General features: G+C 43.0%; 1 protein-coding gene across 1 annotated transcript in view; it reads left to right on the forward strand.

Moving 5' to 3' along the window:
* Positions 1 to 21,971, forward strand: part of LOC136631924 (B-cell receptor CD22-like) — a 49,389-nt gene that overhangs the window by 3,722 nt on the left and 23,696 nt on the right. Inside the window, exons 2-5 of the mRNA XM_066606417.1 lie at positions 3,763 to 3,827; positions 3,908 to 4,264; positions 7,358 to 7,639; positions 16,394 to 16,636. Of these exons, the coding sequence (XP_066462514.1) occupies positions 3,785 to 3,827; positions 3,908 to 4,264; positions 7,358 to 7,639; positions 16,394 to 16,636 (925 nt within the window). The 5' untranslated portion in view covers positions 3,763 to 3,784. The remainder of the gene's footprint in view (positions 1 to 3,762; positions 3,828 to 3,907; positions 4,265 to 7,357; positions 7,640 to 16,393; positions 16,637 to 21,971) is intronic.

Genomic DNA, 21,971 nt, shown 5'->3' on the forward strand with positions numbered 1-21,971 from the left:
TTATTAACCCCTTATCGCCACAGGGCATAACTGTATATCCTGGCAGGGAGGTACTTAGCACAACAGGATGTACAGTTATGCCCTGAGGTTAGCACGAGATCAGAAGAGATCCCACGTTATCCGGCAGCGGGAGCTATCTGTCACAGATAGCCGGCCTCCTGCTGCAACAGCGGGGGTGCATCGGGACAGCAACCTCCGCTGTTACACCCCACGATCTATGTAGATCGCGGCATGTAAAAGGTTTTTACCGAGGGAGTGCCCTCCCTTTGTGACGTCATTGGACTCTCGTGATGTAATCATGGAGAGCTTACGGGTTGCCAAGGTGTCCTGCATTGCCCGTGTCTATGATTGCTAATATAAGCGATAATAGTTTATCATAGCAATCATGGATGCCATGGTGGAAGTCCCCCATAGGGACATAAACAGTGTAAAAAGAGATCGAAACAGTGTCAAAATAATTATGTTGCATGATTAACACTGTAAAAAAAAAATAAAAAAAAAATGGCAGAATTGATGTGTTTTCTCTCCCTGCAATCGTAAAAAAATTAAAGTTTTACAATATAGTCTATGTACCCAAAGATGGCAGCAATAAAAACTACAGTTTGCCAGGCAACAAACAAGCCCTTATATGGCCATGTTGAATGAAAAATAAAAAAGGTATGGCTTTTGAAAAGGGGAGATGAAAATCCCCCAAAATGCCAAAATAGGCCATGTTCTTAAGGGGTTAATGAAACTGATAGGTACTCCATATGTGGTTCCTCATGTTCAAACTGTCTGATCTCCACTCTATTTGTCGTTAATTATAAATGGCGGTGGACTTGGTTTGGATAGAGTTTGGAGGGTAAACCCTTTTTCGGTGAACCTGGTTGATGGTAATACTAGAACGGAGGAGGCTTTAATGAAATTTTTTAAGATTAAGATGGGCTGTTCCTCAGTGTCTGTTGTGTGGGATGCCATGAAGGCATTATATACAGAAGATCAGTCTATAGTAGTCTTGGGATGTCATTAGGGCCCTTCAGCGATGAGCTTGAGATGCAGAGCCATTTTATGTGTAATATATGTATATATATATACTCCCACTGATCAGGCGGAACTTAATTGGAAAGAGGCACAGTCTCAATTTGTGAATCATCTGAGAGGTGTTACAAAAATAAGTGTTTTTTTATGAAGTGGAAGACCTTTGAAGAAGGGGAAGCAGGGGTTGTCTCTTGGTTACTACGATAAACAGGAATCATCATCTATTGTGGTGGCGTTGAGGAAGGCCTGATCATTCTTTCGTTATAAAAGAGAAGACATTTTTTCTCTCTTTTAAAAATCTGTATGCTTCTAAGTTGGGTGTGGATTGTGCAGATTTTTATGAATACACGGCTCAGGTGTAATTATCAACTTTGCCTGATGATCAGAGACTAATGTTAGAGACTCCTTTAACACTGAATGAGTTGAGGGTTGCAACACTTCCTAATGAAAAGTCGCCCGGGTTTGATGGTCTTCCAAATGGAGACCATGATATGTTTCTGCCACATTCATTGGCACTGTTTAGTGAATCATTGCATGAAGGCATGCTTCCACCGTCAATCAGAGATGCTAGGATTGTCTTAGGCCAGGCTAATCAGATTGGTCCCTGCGCTGAGCCAATGAGAGGCAGCAGTCACTCACCCATTCATGAATTCATGAATGGGTGTGTGAGTGAGAGCTGCCTCTGATTGGTCAGGCTGTGACCAATTAGAGGCAGCTCATTCAGCAGGCGGGGATTTTAAAGCCCCGGCTGCTGAATACTATAGAGAAGCAGTTCAGGAGAACTGCCGGCGGCCGCGGCTGAACTCCGGCTGCAGTGGAAAGGTGAGTATACATTTTTTTTTTATTTTTACACATTTCTGGATGAATTGCAGGGAAGGGCTTATATATTTAAGCCCTTCCCGACAATTTATCCTGCGCTCGCTGGCAGCCCATTGCTTTCAATGGAGCCGGCTGTATTGCTGGCTCCATTGAATTCAATGATCAAAGATCGTTCTTCTCTGCCACAGCTGTTACAGCTGTGGCAGAGAAGAATGATTTGTCTTCTATATGTTCTCAATGGGGTCGGCGCTGCTGCCGCCGGCCCCATTGAGCGCATATAAAGAAGAGAACAGGAATCGCAGATCGCAGATAGGTGCGATCTGCGATTTCTGTTCTATAATTTATCGCACGAGCGCATAAAAAGCGCTCATGTGTCCGATACCATTGCAAAGCAATGGTTTTATAAAATCGCCGGACGCATGCGCATGCGCAAATCGCGCAAAAAAACGCCCGTCTGACTAAGGCCTCATACAGTATCAAAATAGTTTTGATGCCACAACTCCTTTATATACTTCAAAATTTCTCTAGTTTGGATTTCATCACGATATTATTTTAGACTTCATATGATAATTAGGAGTTCATTATGGAATAAGAAATCTGCCAGTATTGAATTGGAGACCTTTCAAATGGACAAATGGTCTGGAGGGTTAACAATTCCAAATGCTTGGATATATTTTCTTGTGACTCAATAGCAACAGTGAAAGTAGTCAGGAGAAAGAAATGGGGTGAGGGTTGTATGGCAGATTAATTTCTAAAATGACAGGTTGTAGAGAAGGTTGAGAAAAAAGGATTATATCCGACTATTATGTTAATGACTAAATTACAGAATACATTTAAGCAGATTTTCAGCTAGATGGATTTACTTTATGCATCGCTCGTTCTCTGGAGGGGCCCTATATTGCTAGAGGTTTTTTTTAAGTTGGAGGTATTTTCACCATAGGAATAAAGAGGGGTAATCGTTTTAGAGCAGGTACATTCTGGGGGTCTTTTCATAGTTTTGAACAATTTAGAGAGCTTTATGATGCTGTCCATAGTTATTTTTTTCCACTTCCTTTAGTTACAACATGTGTTTGCTGCTCAGGCCCACTTAGTATCACTGCTTACAGTTCAGCACCCTTTGGTGAATTTCCGTGTGTGAAGGGTGTAATATCTTATTTATTAAGAAAGCATCTATTTATATAGTCAACAGCATAGAGTCAGACCTCATCTGGAATACTGTGTCCAGTTCAGGGCACCCTACTTTACAAAAAGGCATAGACAAACTGGAGCAAGTTCAGAGAAGAGTTGCTAAGCTGGTGATCGGTCTGCAAATCATGTTCTATGAGGAACGGTTAAAGGATCTGGGAATGTTTAGCTTGCAGAAGAGGAGGCTGAGAGGAGACTTAATAGCTGTCTACAAATATCTAAAGGGTTGTCACAGTGCAAAGGGATCAGCCCTATTCCCATCTGCAGAAGGAAAGACTAGAAGTTTCTGGGATGAAACTGAAAGGGAGGAGACACAGATTAGATATTAGACAGTGAGGGTGATCAATGAGTGGAACAGGTTGCCACGGGAGGCGGTGAGTTCTCCTTCAATGGACGTGTTCAAACAGAGGCAAGGGGCTGGACCCGATGACCCTGGAGGTTCCTTCGAATTCTACCACCCTATAATTCTATAACTTTGGATAAAATTCATATAGCTTTCCAAGGATATATAATTGTTTGGTATTGGTACAAAAACATCTGGTGCTATGAGCCATCAAACATCGAAAATGCACGTTTTTTTCAAAAGGTTTTCATAATTTTGATCACTTCTGTAGATCTGAATATATTGATCTACACAAGTGATGAATCACATTGGGGTAAAAACGTACAAATAAAGCATTTTGATGACATTATTGTATCTATTTTCTATCTTACACTCTATGGCTGGGTTTCCTCTTTTAGTCACTCCCAAACCGAATACAGAATGGATGCCGGGAAGCAGATTTATCTTCTCCTCATCTGTCAAGGTAAATAGTCTCGCAATTCCAGAATAATCTAATACAATGATTCCGTGACTCCGTCCTCATGTTCCACTCGTTGTTTCCAGGCTTCTATTTGGGTTCTGTATGTCTGCAGCGGATGATCCCTGAAAATCTCACTGCTCTCATTGGCTCCTGTGTGGAAATTCCTTGTACATATGACCTTCCCGAGGGCGTACACGCATCCAGTTTTGTGTGGTGCTTAGATGATTTCTTTAGTCAGATCTTAAACAACAAAAATGATATTTTTGTAATGCAAAATTACAAAGATCGAACCTCACTGGTACCAGGAAATAATAGCTGTACCCTGCGGATTGACCCAGTGAGAGAAGATGATGGTAACAAGTATTATATAGGGATCGCAAAGGATGGAATAATAAGTGAATCTGACAAACCTGATTCTATGACTCAACTCAAGGTCACAGGTAAATTTATAAAATATTTAATACCAGGAAGCTGGAATCTTCTCACCTGTGTTGTAGCATTACAAGCGCTCAGCTCTGAAGTCTTCGGCTTACAGCGCTTCCTTCACCTGATACCTGGCGCCCTCTAATGAGCGACGTGAAGCTGGTCAGGTGATGTGGAAGTGCCATCACCTCACCAGCAGTGTTCACTGGAGCCCGCCGGGTATCGGGTGAAGGAAGCGCTCATAGCCGGAGACTTTAGAGCTGGACGCTGCATCTTCTGAAGTACATTTTCGAGTCAAAATCTCCACCAATGGAAGTGGAAATACTGTGGAATTTGCTGAGAAATTTCCACTGCAGACATTCCATAGCATTTCTGCCCATACAAACTTACCCTAAGGGCTTTGACAGGCCAGCGTGCTACGCAATACGCTCGCTCCTGTGTAATTTTTTTGTGCAGAGAACAGATGCATTTTGTACGCGTGCCTGTGCAAATGCTGTAAATATTTGTACAGGTGCAGCTTGTTAAATCACCCCACCCTGATTTAAATGGCTAATTAGCCTAACAAAGTGACCGTGATCGCGGTTAGGCACAGCCCCGCGCCTGCAGATGTGCGTGTTTGCATACCTCCCATTGACCTCTATGGGCCACTTTGGTGCACAAAATAAAGCAGGTCTGATTTTTTGCACCCACGAAGACCGCGGGCACAAAAAAATGGAGTGCAAATGAACTTATTGAAATCAGTAGGTTCTACTCTCCGTGTTTTGTGGGCGGAATTCTCCTGTGCACAAATACAGTTCCTGCAAAAGTTCACTTGATCTTATTAATGGGTTTTGCTGCGTTAGGGCTTCTTTCCATGAGCGTATGCGTAAAAATGGATAGGATAGCTCAACAGTTTTACATCAAGAATGTTGCGCTTTCACGCATTTTACTGTACTTTTTGCGCTGTCACGGACCATTAATATGGCCGTGGGACACATCTGCGCCACGATTTAAAAGGCTACGCGGAGTAATTATTTCCAAATGTGGTCAATTCTTTGCCAAATTGTGCAGCATAAGGCGCAATTACATGGGTATTGGATGAGCAAAAAAATAAAGCATTCTATTCTCTGCATTTTGTATGCGCAAACATGTCCATGTGAGTCCGCCTTTAGAGGGGTTTTCTGGTAAGGGGGGTTAAATTTTGGGGTAGCTCGGCCACATCAAGAAAGGGCTGTGATGCTTTGGATGTGTCACGCATGCAGAATGCGCCATCTTCTATACTGGGTTTTTCATAACTGCACATGCTTGTCTTACACTACAGAACAACGTAGAGGTTGTATCCGTTGGAGACAGAGGGCGCACTATCGGGGGCCGAAAAAGAACAGCAATAATTTGAAAATAATTGAAAAACTCTAAAAGCATTAGAATGGTGGATTTTTGGAAATCGCTTGATGCTGCTTATGAAAGTGACTCCACCATACTGGAATGCCATTTATGGGCCAAGTTGAAGTTTGCTACATCTGTGCGAATGCACACATTAACTGAATAGTACGGGCACTATGATGTCATCACGTGCAGCTGATCTTTTTCAGGTTATGTAGGCTTAAAATACAAGGCCACAAAGAGCAGCGGCCAGGAAACTGGGACAGAATCCGCAAATAATGGTTTCTGGGAACTGGATGGAATCGGGCTCAATCACGTAGATAGAATTCAGATTTTTAACAGTTGGTTATTAACCATTGTTGGACTCTGGTACCCAGGGCCTACTAGTAAAAATTCATTCTGGGGGCCGACTGTACAGTTCTGATCCCCATATTCCTTACTGCTGTATTCTCCATATGATTCAATAGAAAGGTACCTGAATTTGTGTGTGACCCTGTATCCAATGAAGTATAGGGAGAATGCAGCAAGCAGGAATTGGTGGACTCCCATTTACCCAATAAGCAGGGATGTATTTGCCACTAATCACTGGAAGACGAGTGCCTACCAGTGGCGTAGCTAAAGGCTTATGGGCCCAGGTGCAAAAGTTTATCTTGTGGCCCCCAACTTCTCTTAACTCCTTAACGCAGAGGCGTAACTTGAAGCTCCTGGACCCCAATGCAAAACCTGTAACAGGGCCCCTAGCTATAATGCTTTATTCATAGTACTGGCTCCCTATATGAAGAAGAGAAGCCTTATGGGCTCCCTAAGGCTCCTGGGCCCGGGTGCAACCGCATCCTCTGCATCCCCTATAGTTATGCCAGTGCCTAGGACATCTAGTTCTGAGGGCAGCAGCAAGGAAGCAAGAAGATTTTTTTTCACGTTATTTAATTTTTTTTACCTACATCGGACCATCTGACCGACAGGCGACCAGTGAGAGTAGGGGTCACCGTCTGTGCTGCCGGCATTCAGCTGACCTCCTCTGACCTAAATGCCTACAATCCTCCACAGCTGTGTCTCCTCTCTTATGATGTTCTGACTGGCTGAGACTGGGTATGAGCCACGGCTGGAAATACACTGACACCCGTGTATTTCGTCCACTGGGGGGGTTAATTTGTGTGCGCAAACATATAGGCACAGAATCCCACTGAGGTTTTCTGCATATTCACAGCGCATTTGCACAAGCGTATTGATTTTTTACACGCCTGAAATGCATGCACAAAATACGGACATGAATGGACCCATTGAAATCAATGGGTTCTATTCACTGCGTATTGTGCGTGTGCAATATGGTTCTGATTCTGGCCTCACACAGACATATTTACGCTGTGCATTGTGTGCGTGGGATTGGCACACGCAATACACAGAGAATAGAACCCATTATTCATAATGTTTCAATTGCATGCAAAAAAGTTGTACCTGCTCTGTCTTTCTGCATATTTGCACACCAAAGGGCTCCATTAACTTCTATGCTAGGTGACCATATTTTGTGAAAATAGCCTTTTAAATCAGCATGGGGGTCTGTTGCGTGCGCATATGAGCAAGCCCTGCATGCGCAAAAAAGAACAGTACAATGTGCTGATACATGGGCAAATCAACTTTGTTCACTGCGCAAATAAGTTGCGCTGAGGGGAACGTATTTATGCATCCGCCCATCTGAAGCCGCCCTAAGAATGAGTAACGGTATCTGATTTTTAAGTCTAATTCCACAGATGAAATCAATTATCAACTTTCTGTGCCCGAGCTCATGACTGAAGGAAAGGCCACCACCCTGACATGTGCTGTGAAGCACTCGTGCGGCTCCAGTCCTCCTTCTCTACAATGGAACAAACCTGGAACCGTCATAAAAAAGTCAGTGGATCTTACCCGAGGATACTGGATGGAGGAATCCCAACTTCTATATATTCCTTCCCATGTGGATAATGGGAAGTCCGTTGTCTGCACGGCTACTTATCGGAAGCCATACACGGCATCAAGAATATTGAACATTGCCTGTACGTATTGAAAGTGACAAGTATCTATCTCTATATGTAAAGACGAAAGCCCTCACTGACTGACTCGCCACTAATTCTCCAACTTCCTGATGTAGTAGAAACATGAAATTTGGCACAATCATAAATTATGTCCAAAATAGAAAAAGCTAATGGGTCCCAACTCGATAATTCAATTCTAGCGCAAAAGAACTAGCGTCCAAATTTTACATACGGGATCTAATTCTCCAAATTCTCCATGTCATAGAAACATGAAATTTGGTGCGAGCATTGATAATGTCATAAATAGGAAAAGTTAATGGGTCCCAAGTTGATTATTCAATTCTAGTGCAAAAGAATTAGCGTCGAAATTTTACGTACGTAATCTAATTCTCCGACTTCCCAATGTCATAGAAACTTAAAATTTGGTACGAGCATTGATTATGTCATAAATAGGAAAAGCTAATAGGTCCCAACTTGATTATTCAATTCTAAGCACAAAAGAATTAGAGTCCAAATTTTACGTACGGAATCTAATTCTCTCACTTCCCGATGTCATAGAAATTTGAAATTTGGAAGAGCATTGATTATGTCATAAGCAGTAAAAGCTAATTGGTCCCAACTCGATTATTTAATTCTAGCGCAAAAGAATTAGCGTCCAAATTTTACGTACGGAATCTAATTCTCCCACTTCCTGATGTCATCTATATATATAAAGACAAAAGCCCTCACTGACTGACTCACCAATAATTCTCCAACTTCCCGATGTCGTAGAAGCATGAAATTTGGCACGAGCATAGATCATGTCCAAAATAGGAAAAGTGAATGGGTCCCAACTCGATTATACAATTTTAAGAGCAAAAGGACTAGCGTCCAAATTTTACGTACGGAATCTAATTCTCTCACTTCTCGATGTCATAGAAACTTTAAATTTGGCATGGGCATTGATTATGTCATAAATAGGATACGCTCTTGGGTCCCAACTCGATTAATCTATTCTAAGCGCAAAAGAACTAGCATCCAAATTTTACATACGGGATCTAATTCTCTCACTTCCCGATGTCGTAGAAACATGAAATTTGGCACGAGCATTGATTATATCATAAATAGTAAAAGCTAATTGGTCCTAACTAGATTATTTAATTCTAGCGCAAAAGAATTAGCGTCCAAATTTTATGTACGTAAGCTAATTCTCCCACTTCCTGATGTCATCTATATATATAAAGACGAAAGCCCTCACTGACTCACTGACTGACTCACCAATAATTCTCCAACTTCCCGATGTCCTAGAAACATGAAATTTGGCACTAGCATAGACTATGTCCAAATTAGGAAAAGTGAATGGGTCCCAACTCGATTATACAATTCTAAGCGCAAAAGGACTAGCGTCCAAATTTTACGTACAGAATCTAGTTCTCTCACTTCCCAATGTCATAGAAACTTTAAATTTGGCATGGGCATTGATTATGTCATAAATAGGATAAGCTAATGGGTCCCAACTCCATTTATAAATTCTAAGCGCAAAAGAATTAGCGTCCAAATTTTACGTACGGAATCTATTTCTCTCACTTCCCGGTGGCATAGAAACTTGAAATTTGCCACAGGCATTGATTATGTCATAAATAAGAAAAGTTAATGGGTCCCAACTCGATTATTCAATTCTAAGTGCAAAAGAATTAGCGTCCAAATTTTACGTACGTAATCTAATTCTCTCACTTCCTGATGTTATTTTATATAAAGGAAACGTCACATGGTTACCTCCACGTGGTGTTTCCTGGGTAACGCAGAGAACCATGCAAAATGGTGAACATATTTTTTTCCTCGGTATCTCTAAAGTAACGACAACTTCATAAGATTTTCCGTGTGAACACCAGATAAACACCAGTACCAAATTAACTCGGGCAAAGCCAGGTATATCAGCTTATATATATATATATATAAAGACAAAAGCCCACACTGACTGACTGACTCGCCACTAATTCTCCAACTTCCCGTTGTCATAGAAACATGAAATTTGGCACAAGCATTGATTATGTCATAAATAGGAAAAGTTAATGGGTCCCAACTCAATTGTTCAATTCTAGCGCAAAATAATTAACGTCCAAATTTTACGTACAAAGTCTAATTCATTTACCAATGTCATGGAAACTTGAAATTTGGCACAAGCATTAATTATGTCATAAATAGGAAAAGTTAATGGGTCCCAACTCGATTATTCAATTCTAAGCGCAAAAGAATTAGAGTCCAAATTCTATGTACGGAATCTAATTCTCTCACTTCCCGATGTCATAGAAACTTGAAATTTGGCACGAGCATTGATTATGTCATATATAGGAAAATTTAATGGGTCCCAACTCGATTATTCAATTCTAAGCGCAAAAAAATTAGCGGCCAAATTTTACGTATGTGATCTAATTCTCTCACTTCCCGATGCAACAAATAATTACACAAATTTTTACCACACAAATGGGAAATTTGCCATGACCATTTTTTGCGTACTAAATATTGGAAATTTAAAGGGTTGCAACTTGATTATTCAATAGTATGCATAAAAGTAAGTGACCCCCTATGTAATGTAACTAATAATACATATTTGTACTGCACAAACGTAAAATTTGGCATGACCATTCCTGTGTTATGTAACTAATAACATACCTGTACCCCGCAATATATAAGACAGTTATCTTCTCAGCAAAACAAAACGCATTTAGAAATATGAGTATATACTGACAGGAATAAAACTGACTGTCATATGTGTTGGAAGGCTGTAAAGTACAAATGGAAGTGGACATGGACTGCTGGGATGGAGTATGCCTTTAAGTATAACAAGGGGCTTCAACCTTAAAGGGGTTGTCTCACGCCGAAACTTTTTTTGTTTTTTTTCAATAGGCCCCCCGTTCGGCGCGAGACAAACCCAAGGGATGGGTTAAAAAAAAATAAAAAATATATATATTACTTACCCGAATCCCCGCTCTGCGATGACGTCTTTCTTCCTTCTCCAAGATGGCCGCCGGGATCTTCACCCACGATGCACCGTGGGTCTTCTCCCATGGTGCACCGTGGGCTCTGTGTGGTCCATTGCCGATTCCAGCCTCCTGATTGGCTGGAATCGGCACACGTGACGGGGCAGAGCTACGATGACAACGCGGGACCAGCTCTCCGGCACGAGTGGCCCCATTCACCAGGCAGGAGACCGCACAGCGCAAGCGCGTCTAAAAACACCAGAAGACAGCGAATTTAGACGAATCCATGGCGACGGGGACGCTAGCAACGGAGCAGGTAAGTGAATAACTTCTGTATGGCTCATAATTAATGCACGATGTACATTATAAAGTGCATTAATATGGCCATACAGAAGTGTATAACTCCACTTGCTGCCTTGCTGCCGTGAGACAACCCTTTTAAGTCTGTGAGGTGGCACATTCTGTGGGGTGATATTTTCACATACAGTCTGAGATATGTCTCTCTCCTATCTGCCTATACACTGAGAGGAATCTATCTGATCTGTTATGAGCAGCGTGTGAGAGGTGCATATCAGCAGGTATTAGAGATGAGCGAGCACCAAAATGCTCGAGTGCTCGTTACTCGAGTCGAACTTTCAGTGATACAGCCGGCTCCATTGAAAGCAATGGGCTGCCGGCGAGCGCGGGATGAATTTTCGGGAAGGGCTTAAAAATATAAGCCCTTACTTGAAAATCATCCTAAAATGTGTAAAAATAAAAAAAAATGTATACTCACCTTTCCGCTGCAGCTGGAGTTCAGCCGCGTCTGGCCGGCAGTTCTCCTGAACCATTTTCTGTAGTATTCAGCAGGTGGGGATTCAGCAGGTGCCTCATTCAGCTGAGAGCTGCCCCTGATTGGTCCCTGCGCTGGGCCAATCAGAGGCAGCACTCACTCACCCATTCATGAATTCATGAATGGGTGAGTGAGAGCTGCCTCTGATTGGTGAGGCTGTGACCAATCAGAGGCAGCTCATTCAGCAGGCGGGGATTTTAAATCCCCGGCTGCTGAATACTACTCACAGCAGTTCAGGAGAACTGCCGGCCGCGGCTGAACTCCGTCTGCCGGGACAAGGTGAGTATATTTTTTTTTACTTTTTACACATTTCTGGATGAATTTCAGGGAAGGGCTTATATTTTTAAGCCCTTCTCGAAAATTCATCCCGCGCTCACCGGCAGCCCATTGCTTTCAATGGAGCCGGCTGTATTGCCGGCTCCATTGAATTCAATGGTCAGTGCTCGTTTAATCGAGACGAGTACCGCGTGGTGCTCGTCTCGAGTAACGAGCATCTCGAGCACCCTAATACTCGAACGAGCATCAAGCTCGGACGAGTATGCTCGCTCATCTCTAGCAGGTATACAATATATGTCACATTTGATTACATACTGGGTAATTTTAGTGGCTGCCTATATTTGCTCCTCTCCCAAATCTCGTTACAAATGTTACTGAGTTATTGGCAGAAGTCTGGTGTTTCAGAAAAGATTTAAAGGGAATATATCTCCAATTTTTTTTTGTATTAATTAAAACCAGATAGTGAAACATTTTGATCTTTCACCTGCGTGAAAAAAGCGGCATGTTCTATTTTGGTGCGTAAGGGTGGCTTTAGGCTTTATTCACACGAGCGTATATCGGCCATGCTTTCACACCCGGCTGATATACACTGCCCATCTGATGCATTGGTTTACAAAGCCTGTGTATTTCTGCAGCGTAAAAGCGCCCAACCGGCCAAGATGGTGCATACAGAGCACATTTCGGCCGGGTGCTTTTACCCCAGCTAGGAGAGATAGTTCTGGCACTATCTTTTCTGGCCATTTGAGTCTCCTCGCTTAATTTATAGTATATAGTTGCTCTCCCTAAGGAGAAAAGATAGCGTTTCTGACCCCCGTCCCTGGCCTCTCAATAGCAAAGCCAGATTCCTACTGTACACTGATGAAGGGCAAAAACCCTGAAACAGCTGCATGTACATGGAGTCTGGCTTTGCCTTTAATTCCCAGTCATTGTAACAAGGCTTGTATAAAAAGTCTGACTTTGACTTGAAGGAATGTTGCCTTTCAATAGGTGGCACTGTGGAGGATTTATTCCATCTCCCTTATTTGCATACTACCCAGAGGAGTGTGCATGGCCATTTGAGTCTCCTCACTTAATTTATAGTATATAGTTGCTCTCCCTAAGGAGAAAAGATAGCGTTTCTGACCCCTGCTCCCAGCAAGAGAAACCAAGTAATCTTTTAGATATGATACCTTTTAATGGCTAGAGGCAAAGTCAGACAATCGTTTTTATGCGCCCACCTGTGTTCGCAAAAAGAGCACGTCTCATAGAAACATTGCTTTCCTATGATGTGTTCAGATGTCTATCTTTTACAGGCGCAAAATACTCGCAGCTGCAAAGATATGACATGCAAGCATAAAGATTCCCCACGGGGAGTCCCCTCATCACCGAACACTGTGACAGCACTGTCACAGTGTTCAGTGACAATGAGACTCCCCGCGGGGATGAAGAAATCCCTTGTCACAGCTGTGACAGAGGACCGTGATGTTCTCCCATTGCTTTCAATGGGGCCAGCGCTGCAGCCTCCCCATTGAAAGCAATGGGATGCAGGCAACCACCAGTGATTTTCAGGGAAGGGCTTGAAATATAAGCCCTTCCCTGAAAATCATCCCTAGCTGCTGTAAAAAATAAAGAAATATATACATTAGCTTCCGCCACTGTCAGGGCTCCGTTGCGCCTTATTGCTATCTTCCTGGCACTGTTCTGAAGCGGAGTTCTGCCTGTGATTGGTCGCAGCGCTCTACTAATCAGAGCCAGTGCTCAGCCATTCATTGAATTCAATAAATCAGAGGCAGCACTCAGCTGTCTATCAATCAATGGTGGGGCCGCTGCCTGTGATTGGCTAAGTGCTCAGTTAATCAGACCCAGCACTTTCTGGAGACGGGGATTTTTAATTTGCCGGCCAGCAGAAAGTGCTTCAGAGCAGTGCCGGGTGTCAGGGTTGGTTAGGAACGGAAGAATGGAAGTCCCTACAACCAATCCTCTCCCCTGTCCCTACCTACTTGCCCCCCTGGGCAAGCCCAGCCGCAGAGGCCCCGCCCTGCAGCACCGTGGACCCTATGCCTGACCCCGGCCCGGACACCAACCCGGCCAGGCGACCCCAGGGCGATACTACAACGGCCCCCGACGGTCCTGGGCACGCTGCTATGCCCGTGCCATGCACCCCCTCTGGCAATCGCAAGTCTCCTCCTAACACCAGGAAGACAACAAGAAGGCGTGATGGAGTCCTGACAGCAGCGGAAGGTGATATATAAATATATATATATATTTATTTTTTTTTACAGCAGTCATGGACGATTTTCATGGAAGGACTTATATTTCAAGCCCTCCCCCGAAAATCACTGTGGGGGTTGCCTGCATCCCATGGCTTTCAATAGCGTGGTTGCAGCCTTGGCCCTATTGAAAGCAAAGGGAGAACATTGCGGTTCTCTGCCACAGCTGTGACAGCTGTGGCAGGGGATTCCTTCATCCCTGCAGTCCCTGTGGGGACGAAGGAATCCCCTGCCATAGCTGTGGTAGAGGATGGGGATCTTCTCCACATGTTTTCATGTTTTCATGTTGGCGCTGGCCCCATTGAAAGTAATGGGCACGGAGCTACAGTCAGGCGCATTTTGCAAATCCATGCTGAGCAAAAAAAAATAAATGCTTGTCTGACTGAGCCCTAATGTGGAGCTCAGTGAATCTTAACCATTAAAAGGTATTATATCTACAAGATTCCTTGGTTTCTCTTGCTGGGAACAATCACATTTTGTTCTACTAGCTAACATGGTACCAAACTTTTTTTATTATACCAAATATAATGGAAGTGAGCGCAAACCTTGTCAAATAAACACCAAAGTGGGGTCCATTTTACTAATAACAATAAGGCCGGCTGTCCACAGGCGATGCGGTATCCAGCGGCGAGGCTCCGCCGTGGAGCTGCCGCCCGGGAGCAGGAGCCGCCGGCGAATCTCCGCTGGTCAGCCCTATCTAATAGATAGGCTGACCGCGGAGAATTGGGGCAATTCGCCGCGAGCAGAGAATCGCAATGATTCTCTGCTCGTGGACAGGTGCCGGCGATTCCTATGGGAAGCTTCGGCCAGCATGATTCGCCGGCGGTTTACCGCCGGCAAATAAACTGCCGTGGACAGGGGGCCTTAATAGTTCAGTTTGGGGTTCCATCGCAATGTTGTTTTGGCACTTCTGACGGAGCCCCCAGACAAAATCTCATAGCATAATGAAAAACACTGTGGAATCTCCCTTAACCTCTGCCTCAGTACAGTTGGGCGTATATTGGTCTTGCCTAAGGACCTGAGGGCTCACTATCCATCTACATTATGGAGCAAAAATACTCAACAATCATTCAGACTATAATTGTGCCACATAAACGGCCCTTCAGGTCACCGTTATCAGTGATCTGTAGGTGTGGATAAGCAGGGAATACACTGATTATTGTTTGTCTGTTCTTCTCTTGGACTGCTGGACTCTTGTCCCTTCCGTAAAGATTTTCGCAGATACCACATATGGAAGCAGAAGTATAGGGAGTGCAAAGGATGAAGTGGCACCCAGGCTTTGAAACAAACAGGAGTCCAAACAGAGTCTCGTTTTCCCCTATGGGCAGGCTAGTAGTAAAAATGACAAAATGATAGTTGGTGACCCTGCTGGCCCAAAAACATCATGTTATGTTTCTGTGAGCTCGGGAGGAACAAAACCAAACAGTTTTTTTTGTTCTTAGAAGCTGTAGTAATTCTAGTAAAATAGTAATAATCTAGTTCAGAATTCATTTCTGTTATGCATTATGTTGGTTAAATGCGAAGGAAAAAAATAATCAAAGGACTAATGACCACTTGTCGGTGAGTTACTGAAAGAGGGACTTACATGCTCCGCCCCTGACCACATGATGATGACGTCATCACAGGTACTTCATCCCAGCCATGATTTAACCTCAGTGAGCAGCTGAATCGCCGAAACGCTGAGCTCCACCCCTGATCACATGACAGTGACGTCCTTACAGATTGCTCAATATTTGGCCTGTGTTTATTATAAAGTGTAAAAATAAACAAAATACAGCCTTAATTTCAGGCATAAAATAAAATCCTGCTTATCCAGCACTTACTATATGGAGTCCGTCCCTGATTATACGGACGGCTCACTGCAGCCGCACGAAAACCACACACTTGTAAAGTCCAATTTCTTTCCTGCGTCAGGAATAGAGTGTCCCTTGAGACCAGCAGCTTCCAGCATTTGCAGACTTTTATGGACTGGGAATTACCCAGCCTCTGAAACTGAGGAGCTAATCCCCCATAATAAGACCTGGAGTGGAGGGGGTGGAATGGACAGCCCCACTACCAAGCCTTCCATCCATTCCAGAAAAAAACAGGCCTAAGCATGTTTTATAAAAAGCATCTCCAGCGACATCTCCACCCTGGCTTTCCAGACACGAACTCCCTTCACTTAACGGGCATAATACCTGAATCCAGGAGAAACAGAGCGACCGTCCAGGATTAACTCCTTCAGTGTCTCACGGTTGTTAAGGATGGGTTACTGAACCCAGACTTGCTAGAGTAAAAGATTTGTTTCTCTTACGATGAGGAAAGTTGGCTAATATCTCATATGTTTTCTTTTCGCCTGCTTCTGGATCAACACTATCATGGTTCTCAGACTTAATAGTTTTGTGTTTTTCATTGCTTAGTAAATATATACATTATATATATTTATTGAGAGAATGTTTGATTTGTGTCTCTTCTGTAGATGCAACAACTGAAGTTCACATCACAGTGAAGTATGAAAGTGAATTCACTGAACTTACCTGTGTCTTCCTAAGCAACCATTCTAATGTAACTCACTACACCTGGATGAAGAATGGATCTATAGTACATAATGAGAAAAAGAAGACTCTAATCATATACAACAATGAAGAGCGTTATGGGCAGTATTCATGTATTGCTCACAACAGTGCTGGGAATTCCTCCTCCAATGAGATCCACATAAAACGTAAGTATCTTATGAGAGTTAGGCTTCTTTCACATGAGCGCATATCGGCCGGCCACAGCTGGCCAATATGCTCTATGATCTGATGCATTCATTTCCCTTGCATCAGATCACATGGGCGTATTACTGAGACATAAAAGAGCCCAGCAAGGCCAATATAGTGCCGGGCATTTTTACGTAGGGCCCAAAAGATAGTCCTGGAATAGTCTCCTCCCATTGATGGCTATGGACAAGGGGCAGAACATAGGTGGGACATGGGCAGAGCTAAGACACCGCCCTTTCCACGCCTCTCGTGTGAAAGAAGCCTTATGGTGGTCTAACTGTAAAAGTGGTGTGTCAAGTTGCCATTTGGTATCTGCTATTACTATATCCCCTTGGCAATGTTATGTATGCAAATTTGCTAGAAAATCAATAATGTTGGGAATGACCAATGACACCAGAAGAAAGAGTCAAGAAAAGACATGCTGGCTCAACGCCATCAAAATGGATACCAATATGTGCATCAAGCAGTTAAAAGAAGCAGTTCTTGACAGGGAAGCATGGAGAATGTTCGCCTATAAAGTCACCGAGGGTCAGACACGACTAAATGGATAAATTAATTGATTACTAAATCCAAGAACCACACTATCTGAATACTGTCCTTGTTACTACTGCAAATTGGTGCTTCAAGATAGAAACATTTAGCGTGAGGTTGGTGGCATGAGTGACGTTGAAAAGAAGACTTCATCTGTCCCGAAGGTTCTGTTAATCATTTATACTTATTGAAAAAAATCACAGCAATCACAAGGTGTGGTTCTAACATGCCTCCTTCTGTTATATCTCCCAGAACCAGATTATAGAGTGGGCAAAGGGGGAAGTTGGGCCTTTACTACCCAATTTTCCAATACAATGTTAACTTGAAGAAATCATCTCCGCGGGGAGTCCCATTGTCATTGGACATTGTGACATGCTGTCACAATGAGGCTGCCTAGGCAGTCTCCAAAGGCAGCCCTGCGGCATTTTACAAGGCCCCCGCTGGCATGACACCTGCACGGCTCCCCCGATCTTACCTCACGGGGTCCCGTACGATACTCAGGGGATTTAAATGCCGCTGTCAGTATTGACACTAGCATTTAAAGGGTTAATAGCTGCGATCGGCCGCACGGCCGATTGCAGCAATTGCCTGTGGGTGTCAGCTGTAATAAACAGCTGACGCTCAAGCTTTATGAAGAGAGGTCGTCCGGCGACCTCTCTTCATATATACCCTGACGCTCCAGGCAGTAAATGTATGTCCTGGAAAAGGAAGGGGTTAATCAACAACACCGTGGGCTCTTGGTCTAGGTGATTGACCTGGACTGGAGTCTGGGAGTAACCCTCCTAGCTGGAACTTCAGTCCCTCCTAAACTCCAGAACTACATCACCAAAGCCAACAATCTCTGTGAAACATATTCACGATCTACTATCTCTCCCCTTAGATTGTTACTCCCTTTATTTTTCGCTCTGCACCCCTGTCACACATAATGCCCCTTTACTTCTTCCTCTGTATCCTGTTGCACCTAACACCCCTTTACTTCTCCATTTTCCCTCATGTTACACACGATGTCCCTTTATTTCTTCCTCTGCACCCTGTCTCAGGTCGTGGTACAGATGGAGGAGGTGGGTAGGGTTGTCGGGTGGAAAGCCAGGAGTCATTATCAAGAAGTTTCCAGTCATTTGTAGTGGAGCAGAAGGAGGAGCTAGATCATGGTTGTAGAGCACAATAATCACGTACTGGGGCAGTGACAGGGTCAGGCTTTTATATTGAGACTGATTAGAAGGAAGGCAAGGCCAGGACAAAGAGGCAGGAACTAGTTCAACAGGAGCATGCAACAAGGCTAGGTTCAGCAGGGGAGCTTGTCCAGCTTGTCCCCTGGGGAGAGACTCTCCGAATGCGTCCCCTGATGATCTAGCCTGAGGTGTCCTCCTAGCATTGAGTCTGGAGTGGCAGCCATGACAAACCTTACTGACCACTGCTGAATAGCATATTCTATGACATCTTAATGCATTGAATTAGACCTAGACTGACAGAGTATCATTCTGTACCAGTTGCAGAGTTATTCAGGAAAGCCTTGAAATGTGGTTTTGCAAGTCAGCCTTTCCTCTTCTGGCCAGAGCAGAAGGTCCTGTTACAGCGGACCGTGTCTCATAATGCACACACTTCCTCTTAAAGTAGAACATACATTAACACATAAATCTGTTTCACAATGAAAAGTCAGCTTTAATACGGATGTAGAAGGAACAACGGCTGGATAAACCGATGAGCAGTCAGTGTCGGAGTGGAGACACCACCCTGGAGACTAGATCAAAGATCCGTACCAAAAACCAGTAACTTAACTATAAGACCTGCAAACATTGAGTTTATCTAACCAGAGGAGAGATGTCCTGGCGAGTCCACGTCTTGTTCTTGTGCCTAACAATAATTGGTAAGTGATTTTTTTATCTATCTATTTCTACATTGAAAGAACTTCTTGTTTCCTGATAGTATTAAATAATTTGACAACTTTTATGCTACTATTCTCTATACACAAACTAATTCAGTAAGGGTGGCTTTATAGGTCTATTGTCTAAATAATCGCGTTTAAGAGCAAAAGACAGCCGTTCTGCGCAAACATGGCCGCCAACAGGGTGATAAGTCATAATTCACTTACTAGTCATTAGTTGTCCCATTTCAACTCACTTAGAAAAGAGTTGCTGGTTGTTCAAAGTCGAAAAGTTGCAGTTGTTTCTAATCAAACAACCTGATAACGACTGGGGGCGCCGACTGCACATTATGTAGTGCAAATCCGTTCATGTGCAGCTGGCCTAAGTTTGCACTCTCTGTTAGTATTAGTAGAAAGGCCCTCTGTTTGAAAGCTTTCAACTTTCAAACTCCTATATGTTCGCTTTAAGCGACTTTTTTTGATAGGGTACCTTTACACTCCACATAAAACTGCTACTCCAGCTTTGAGTAGATGTAGTATAATTTCCCAGACCACCAAATTATAATAGAGAAAGGGGCATCCATGAAGTATTGAAGTGCATCTCCCACAACTCAATGTCCATCCTGGAGCTGTTATAGCTCTACTATTAGGGAAACCATTATAAAAGTCCACATGCAAAATACATACTTCTACGAATGGCGGTTGTATCCTTGCCTCTTAGCCCACAGATATACCCTTAGAATCTCCATTGCTTAAAAAGGGAGCGAAGCTAATAATGACTCATATGAAGGCTCATAGAGGAATTATCTGACATATTATGAGTAACCCCTGATGATAATCGTCCCTTGTAAGTGAGGAAAACAAATATTGTGTTTAAAGATAGCATTGATCAAACACACAAATATGAACAATCTTCTGAACATATCTGGAAATTTGTTATTCCACCGACCAGCTGTAGACATAAATTTACAGAATGTAGTGGCTTATTGACAATCAATAGAAGTAACCAGGCACTGTAGTGTTAAGGGGTTAGAAAGGAAAAATGTATGCAGAATTCAAAAATTTGGACAAAACATTTTTTCACTGGTTTGGCTGCCATATTTGCTAATCTCATCATCTGGGTGAAATAATGGAGAGTGGGAGAAGTCAGGGCTGTGGATGTATTGGTTTTAAAACAAGAGATTGACTGTTACATGACTTTGAAGTTGCCCAAACACCTTGGCAGGTCATCATACTTTTGTAGTTAGTGGTTGGGTTCAGGATATTGGTCAAGCCTTTCTGTGGTCATCATAGTGTCTGAAGTCACATATCTCCGATTTTTACCTCGTTCCATGCGGTGGGATGCATCTTGAAGTAATAGACTCTGTTCAAGTGATGTCTGGGAGTAGACCACAGTGTGGTCAAACAGGAGCCAAGAAAATACATCTCAACCAAACGTTCAATTAGCACAGACAAGTAGCCGGAACAGTCCATGTGTCATACAATTAAGGTCTGAGGTGATGGCGGTGGTGGGTAATGGCAGTGTGATGTCACTCTACAAGGATCCTGACTGAGTTGGTCCCGATGGTCATTCATTCGCAGACACTGGGCAGCTATAAGCATGGCTGTGTCAACCAAGCTGTTAGGTATACAAAAAGTAATGCTCAATGAGCCAAAGGCAGGATATACAGTATCTTCTCTTCAAAACAAAACTCAATAATCACTCTTTCTCTGTCATTTTTCTCTACTGTGTCGATACGCAGCAATGGCTACTCTCCTCATGGACTCGTAGTGGGCCACGCGCCCACAACATCACCATAACCAATTTGCCTACCTATAAAAAGAGGCATGGATAATGAGAATTACACAATAAAAAAATAATTATAACAATGAAAATAGAAAAGTAAATTTTGAGTTACTCCCTTATTAACCCCTTAACAACTGCCTGTCTTTTGATGCCGGCTGTAAAGGGGCTTTATTCTACAGCAATGTCTTTTGATGATGGGTACATCAGAAGCCTGGCACGAGAGCTGGTGCTTGGCTGTTGGATGACAGCCTGTACTTACTTTAACAGCGGGGACTGAAGAAAGCACTGATCCCCACTGCTTAATCCTTTACATGACACGGTCAGAGGCTTCGTCTCCCACCTATTGGACCTCCACGATTGCGGAGTTCTGATGAGTTGCTATGGCACTTCGAGACTTGAATATGGCCCCCGGATCTGCCAGCTTTGGTGACCTATAAGTCTCAACCTCTGGCTGAGCTTTATAGATTTTCTAATAATTGCTATACTGAATGATAAAATATGTTGATATTCAAGTCCCCCAGTGGGACAAAAATAAAAAGTTAAAGTAGAAAATAATAATAATAAAAAAAAAATTTAAATAAAAACATCAAAATGCCATCTTCCATCTTTATAATGTAAAATTTTAAAAACAAATGACACCTGGTATCGCTGCATAGAATAGAATTTTTTCCCCTAGTACACCTTAAAGAAACTAATAAAAGTTATGCAGATTATTATTTGTATCCACAAATTATGTGATTAAAAAATACAACTCGTGTCGCAAAAAACAAGCCCTTATTTGACTCTATCGAAAAATTTAAAATTTATGGCTCCTGGAATGCGATGAAAAAAAAAACCTGAAAAATTAGTTGGTCACTAAGGCACAAGCAGGCTTCGCTGCTAAGGTTGAGTAGCGGAAAAGCTGATAAAAATGTTAACTCAATCAACCATGAGTCTATAAGAATCCTGCACTGAGCAGGGGGTTGGACCCGATGACCCTGGAGGACCCTTCCAACTCTACCAGTCTATGAGGAGATAGACCATCCAAATATTTAATACATTATATTGTAATGGTGGCCACGTGCGTGAAAATCGCATGCATTTTCAATAAGAGAAATTAAAAATCGCACTCACA

The sequence above is a fragment of the Eleutherodactylus coqui genome, chromosome 6 (assembly GCF_035609145.1).
Source record: "Eleutherodactylus coqui strain aEleCoq1 chromosome 6, aEleCoq1.hap1, whole genome shotgun sequence".
NCBI classification, from domain to species: domain Eukaryota; kingdom Metazoa; phylum Chordata; class Amphibia; order Anura; family Eleutherodactylidae; genus Eleutherodactylus; species Eleutherodactylus coqui.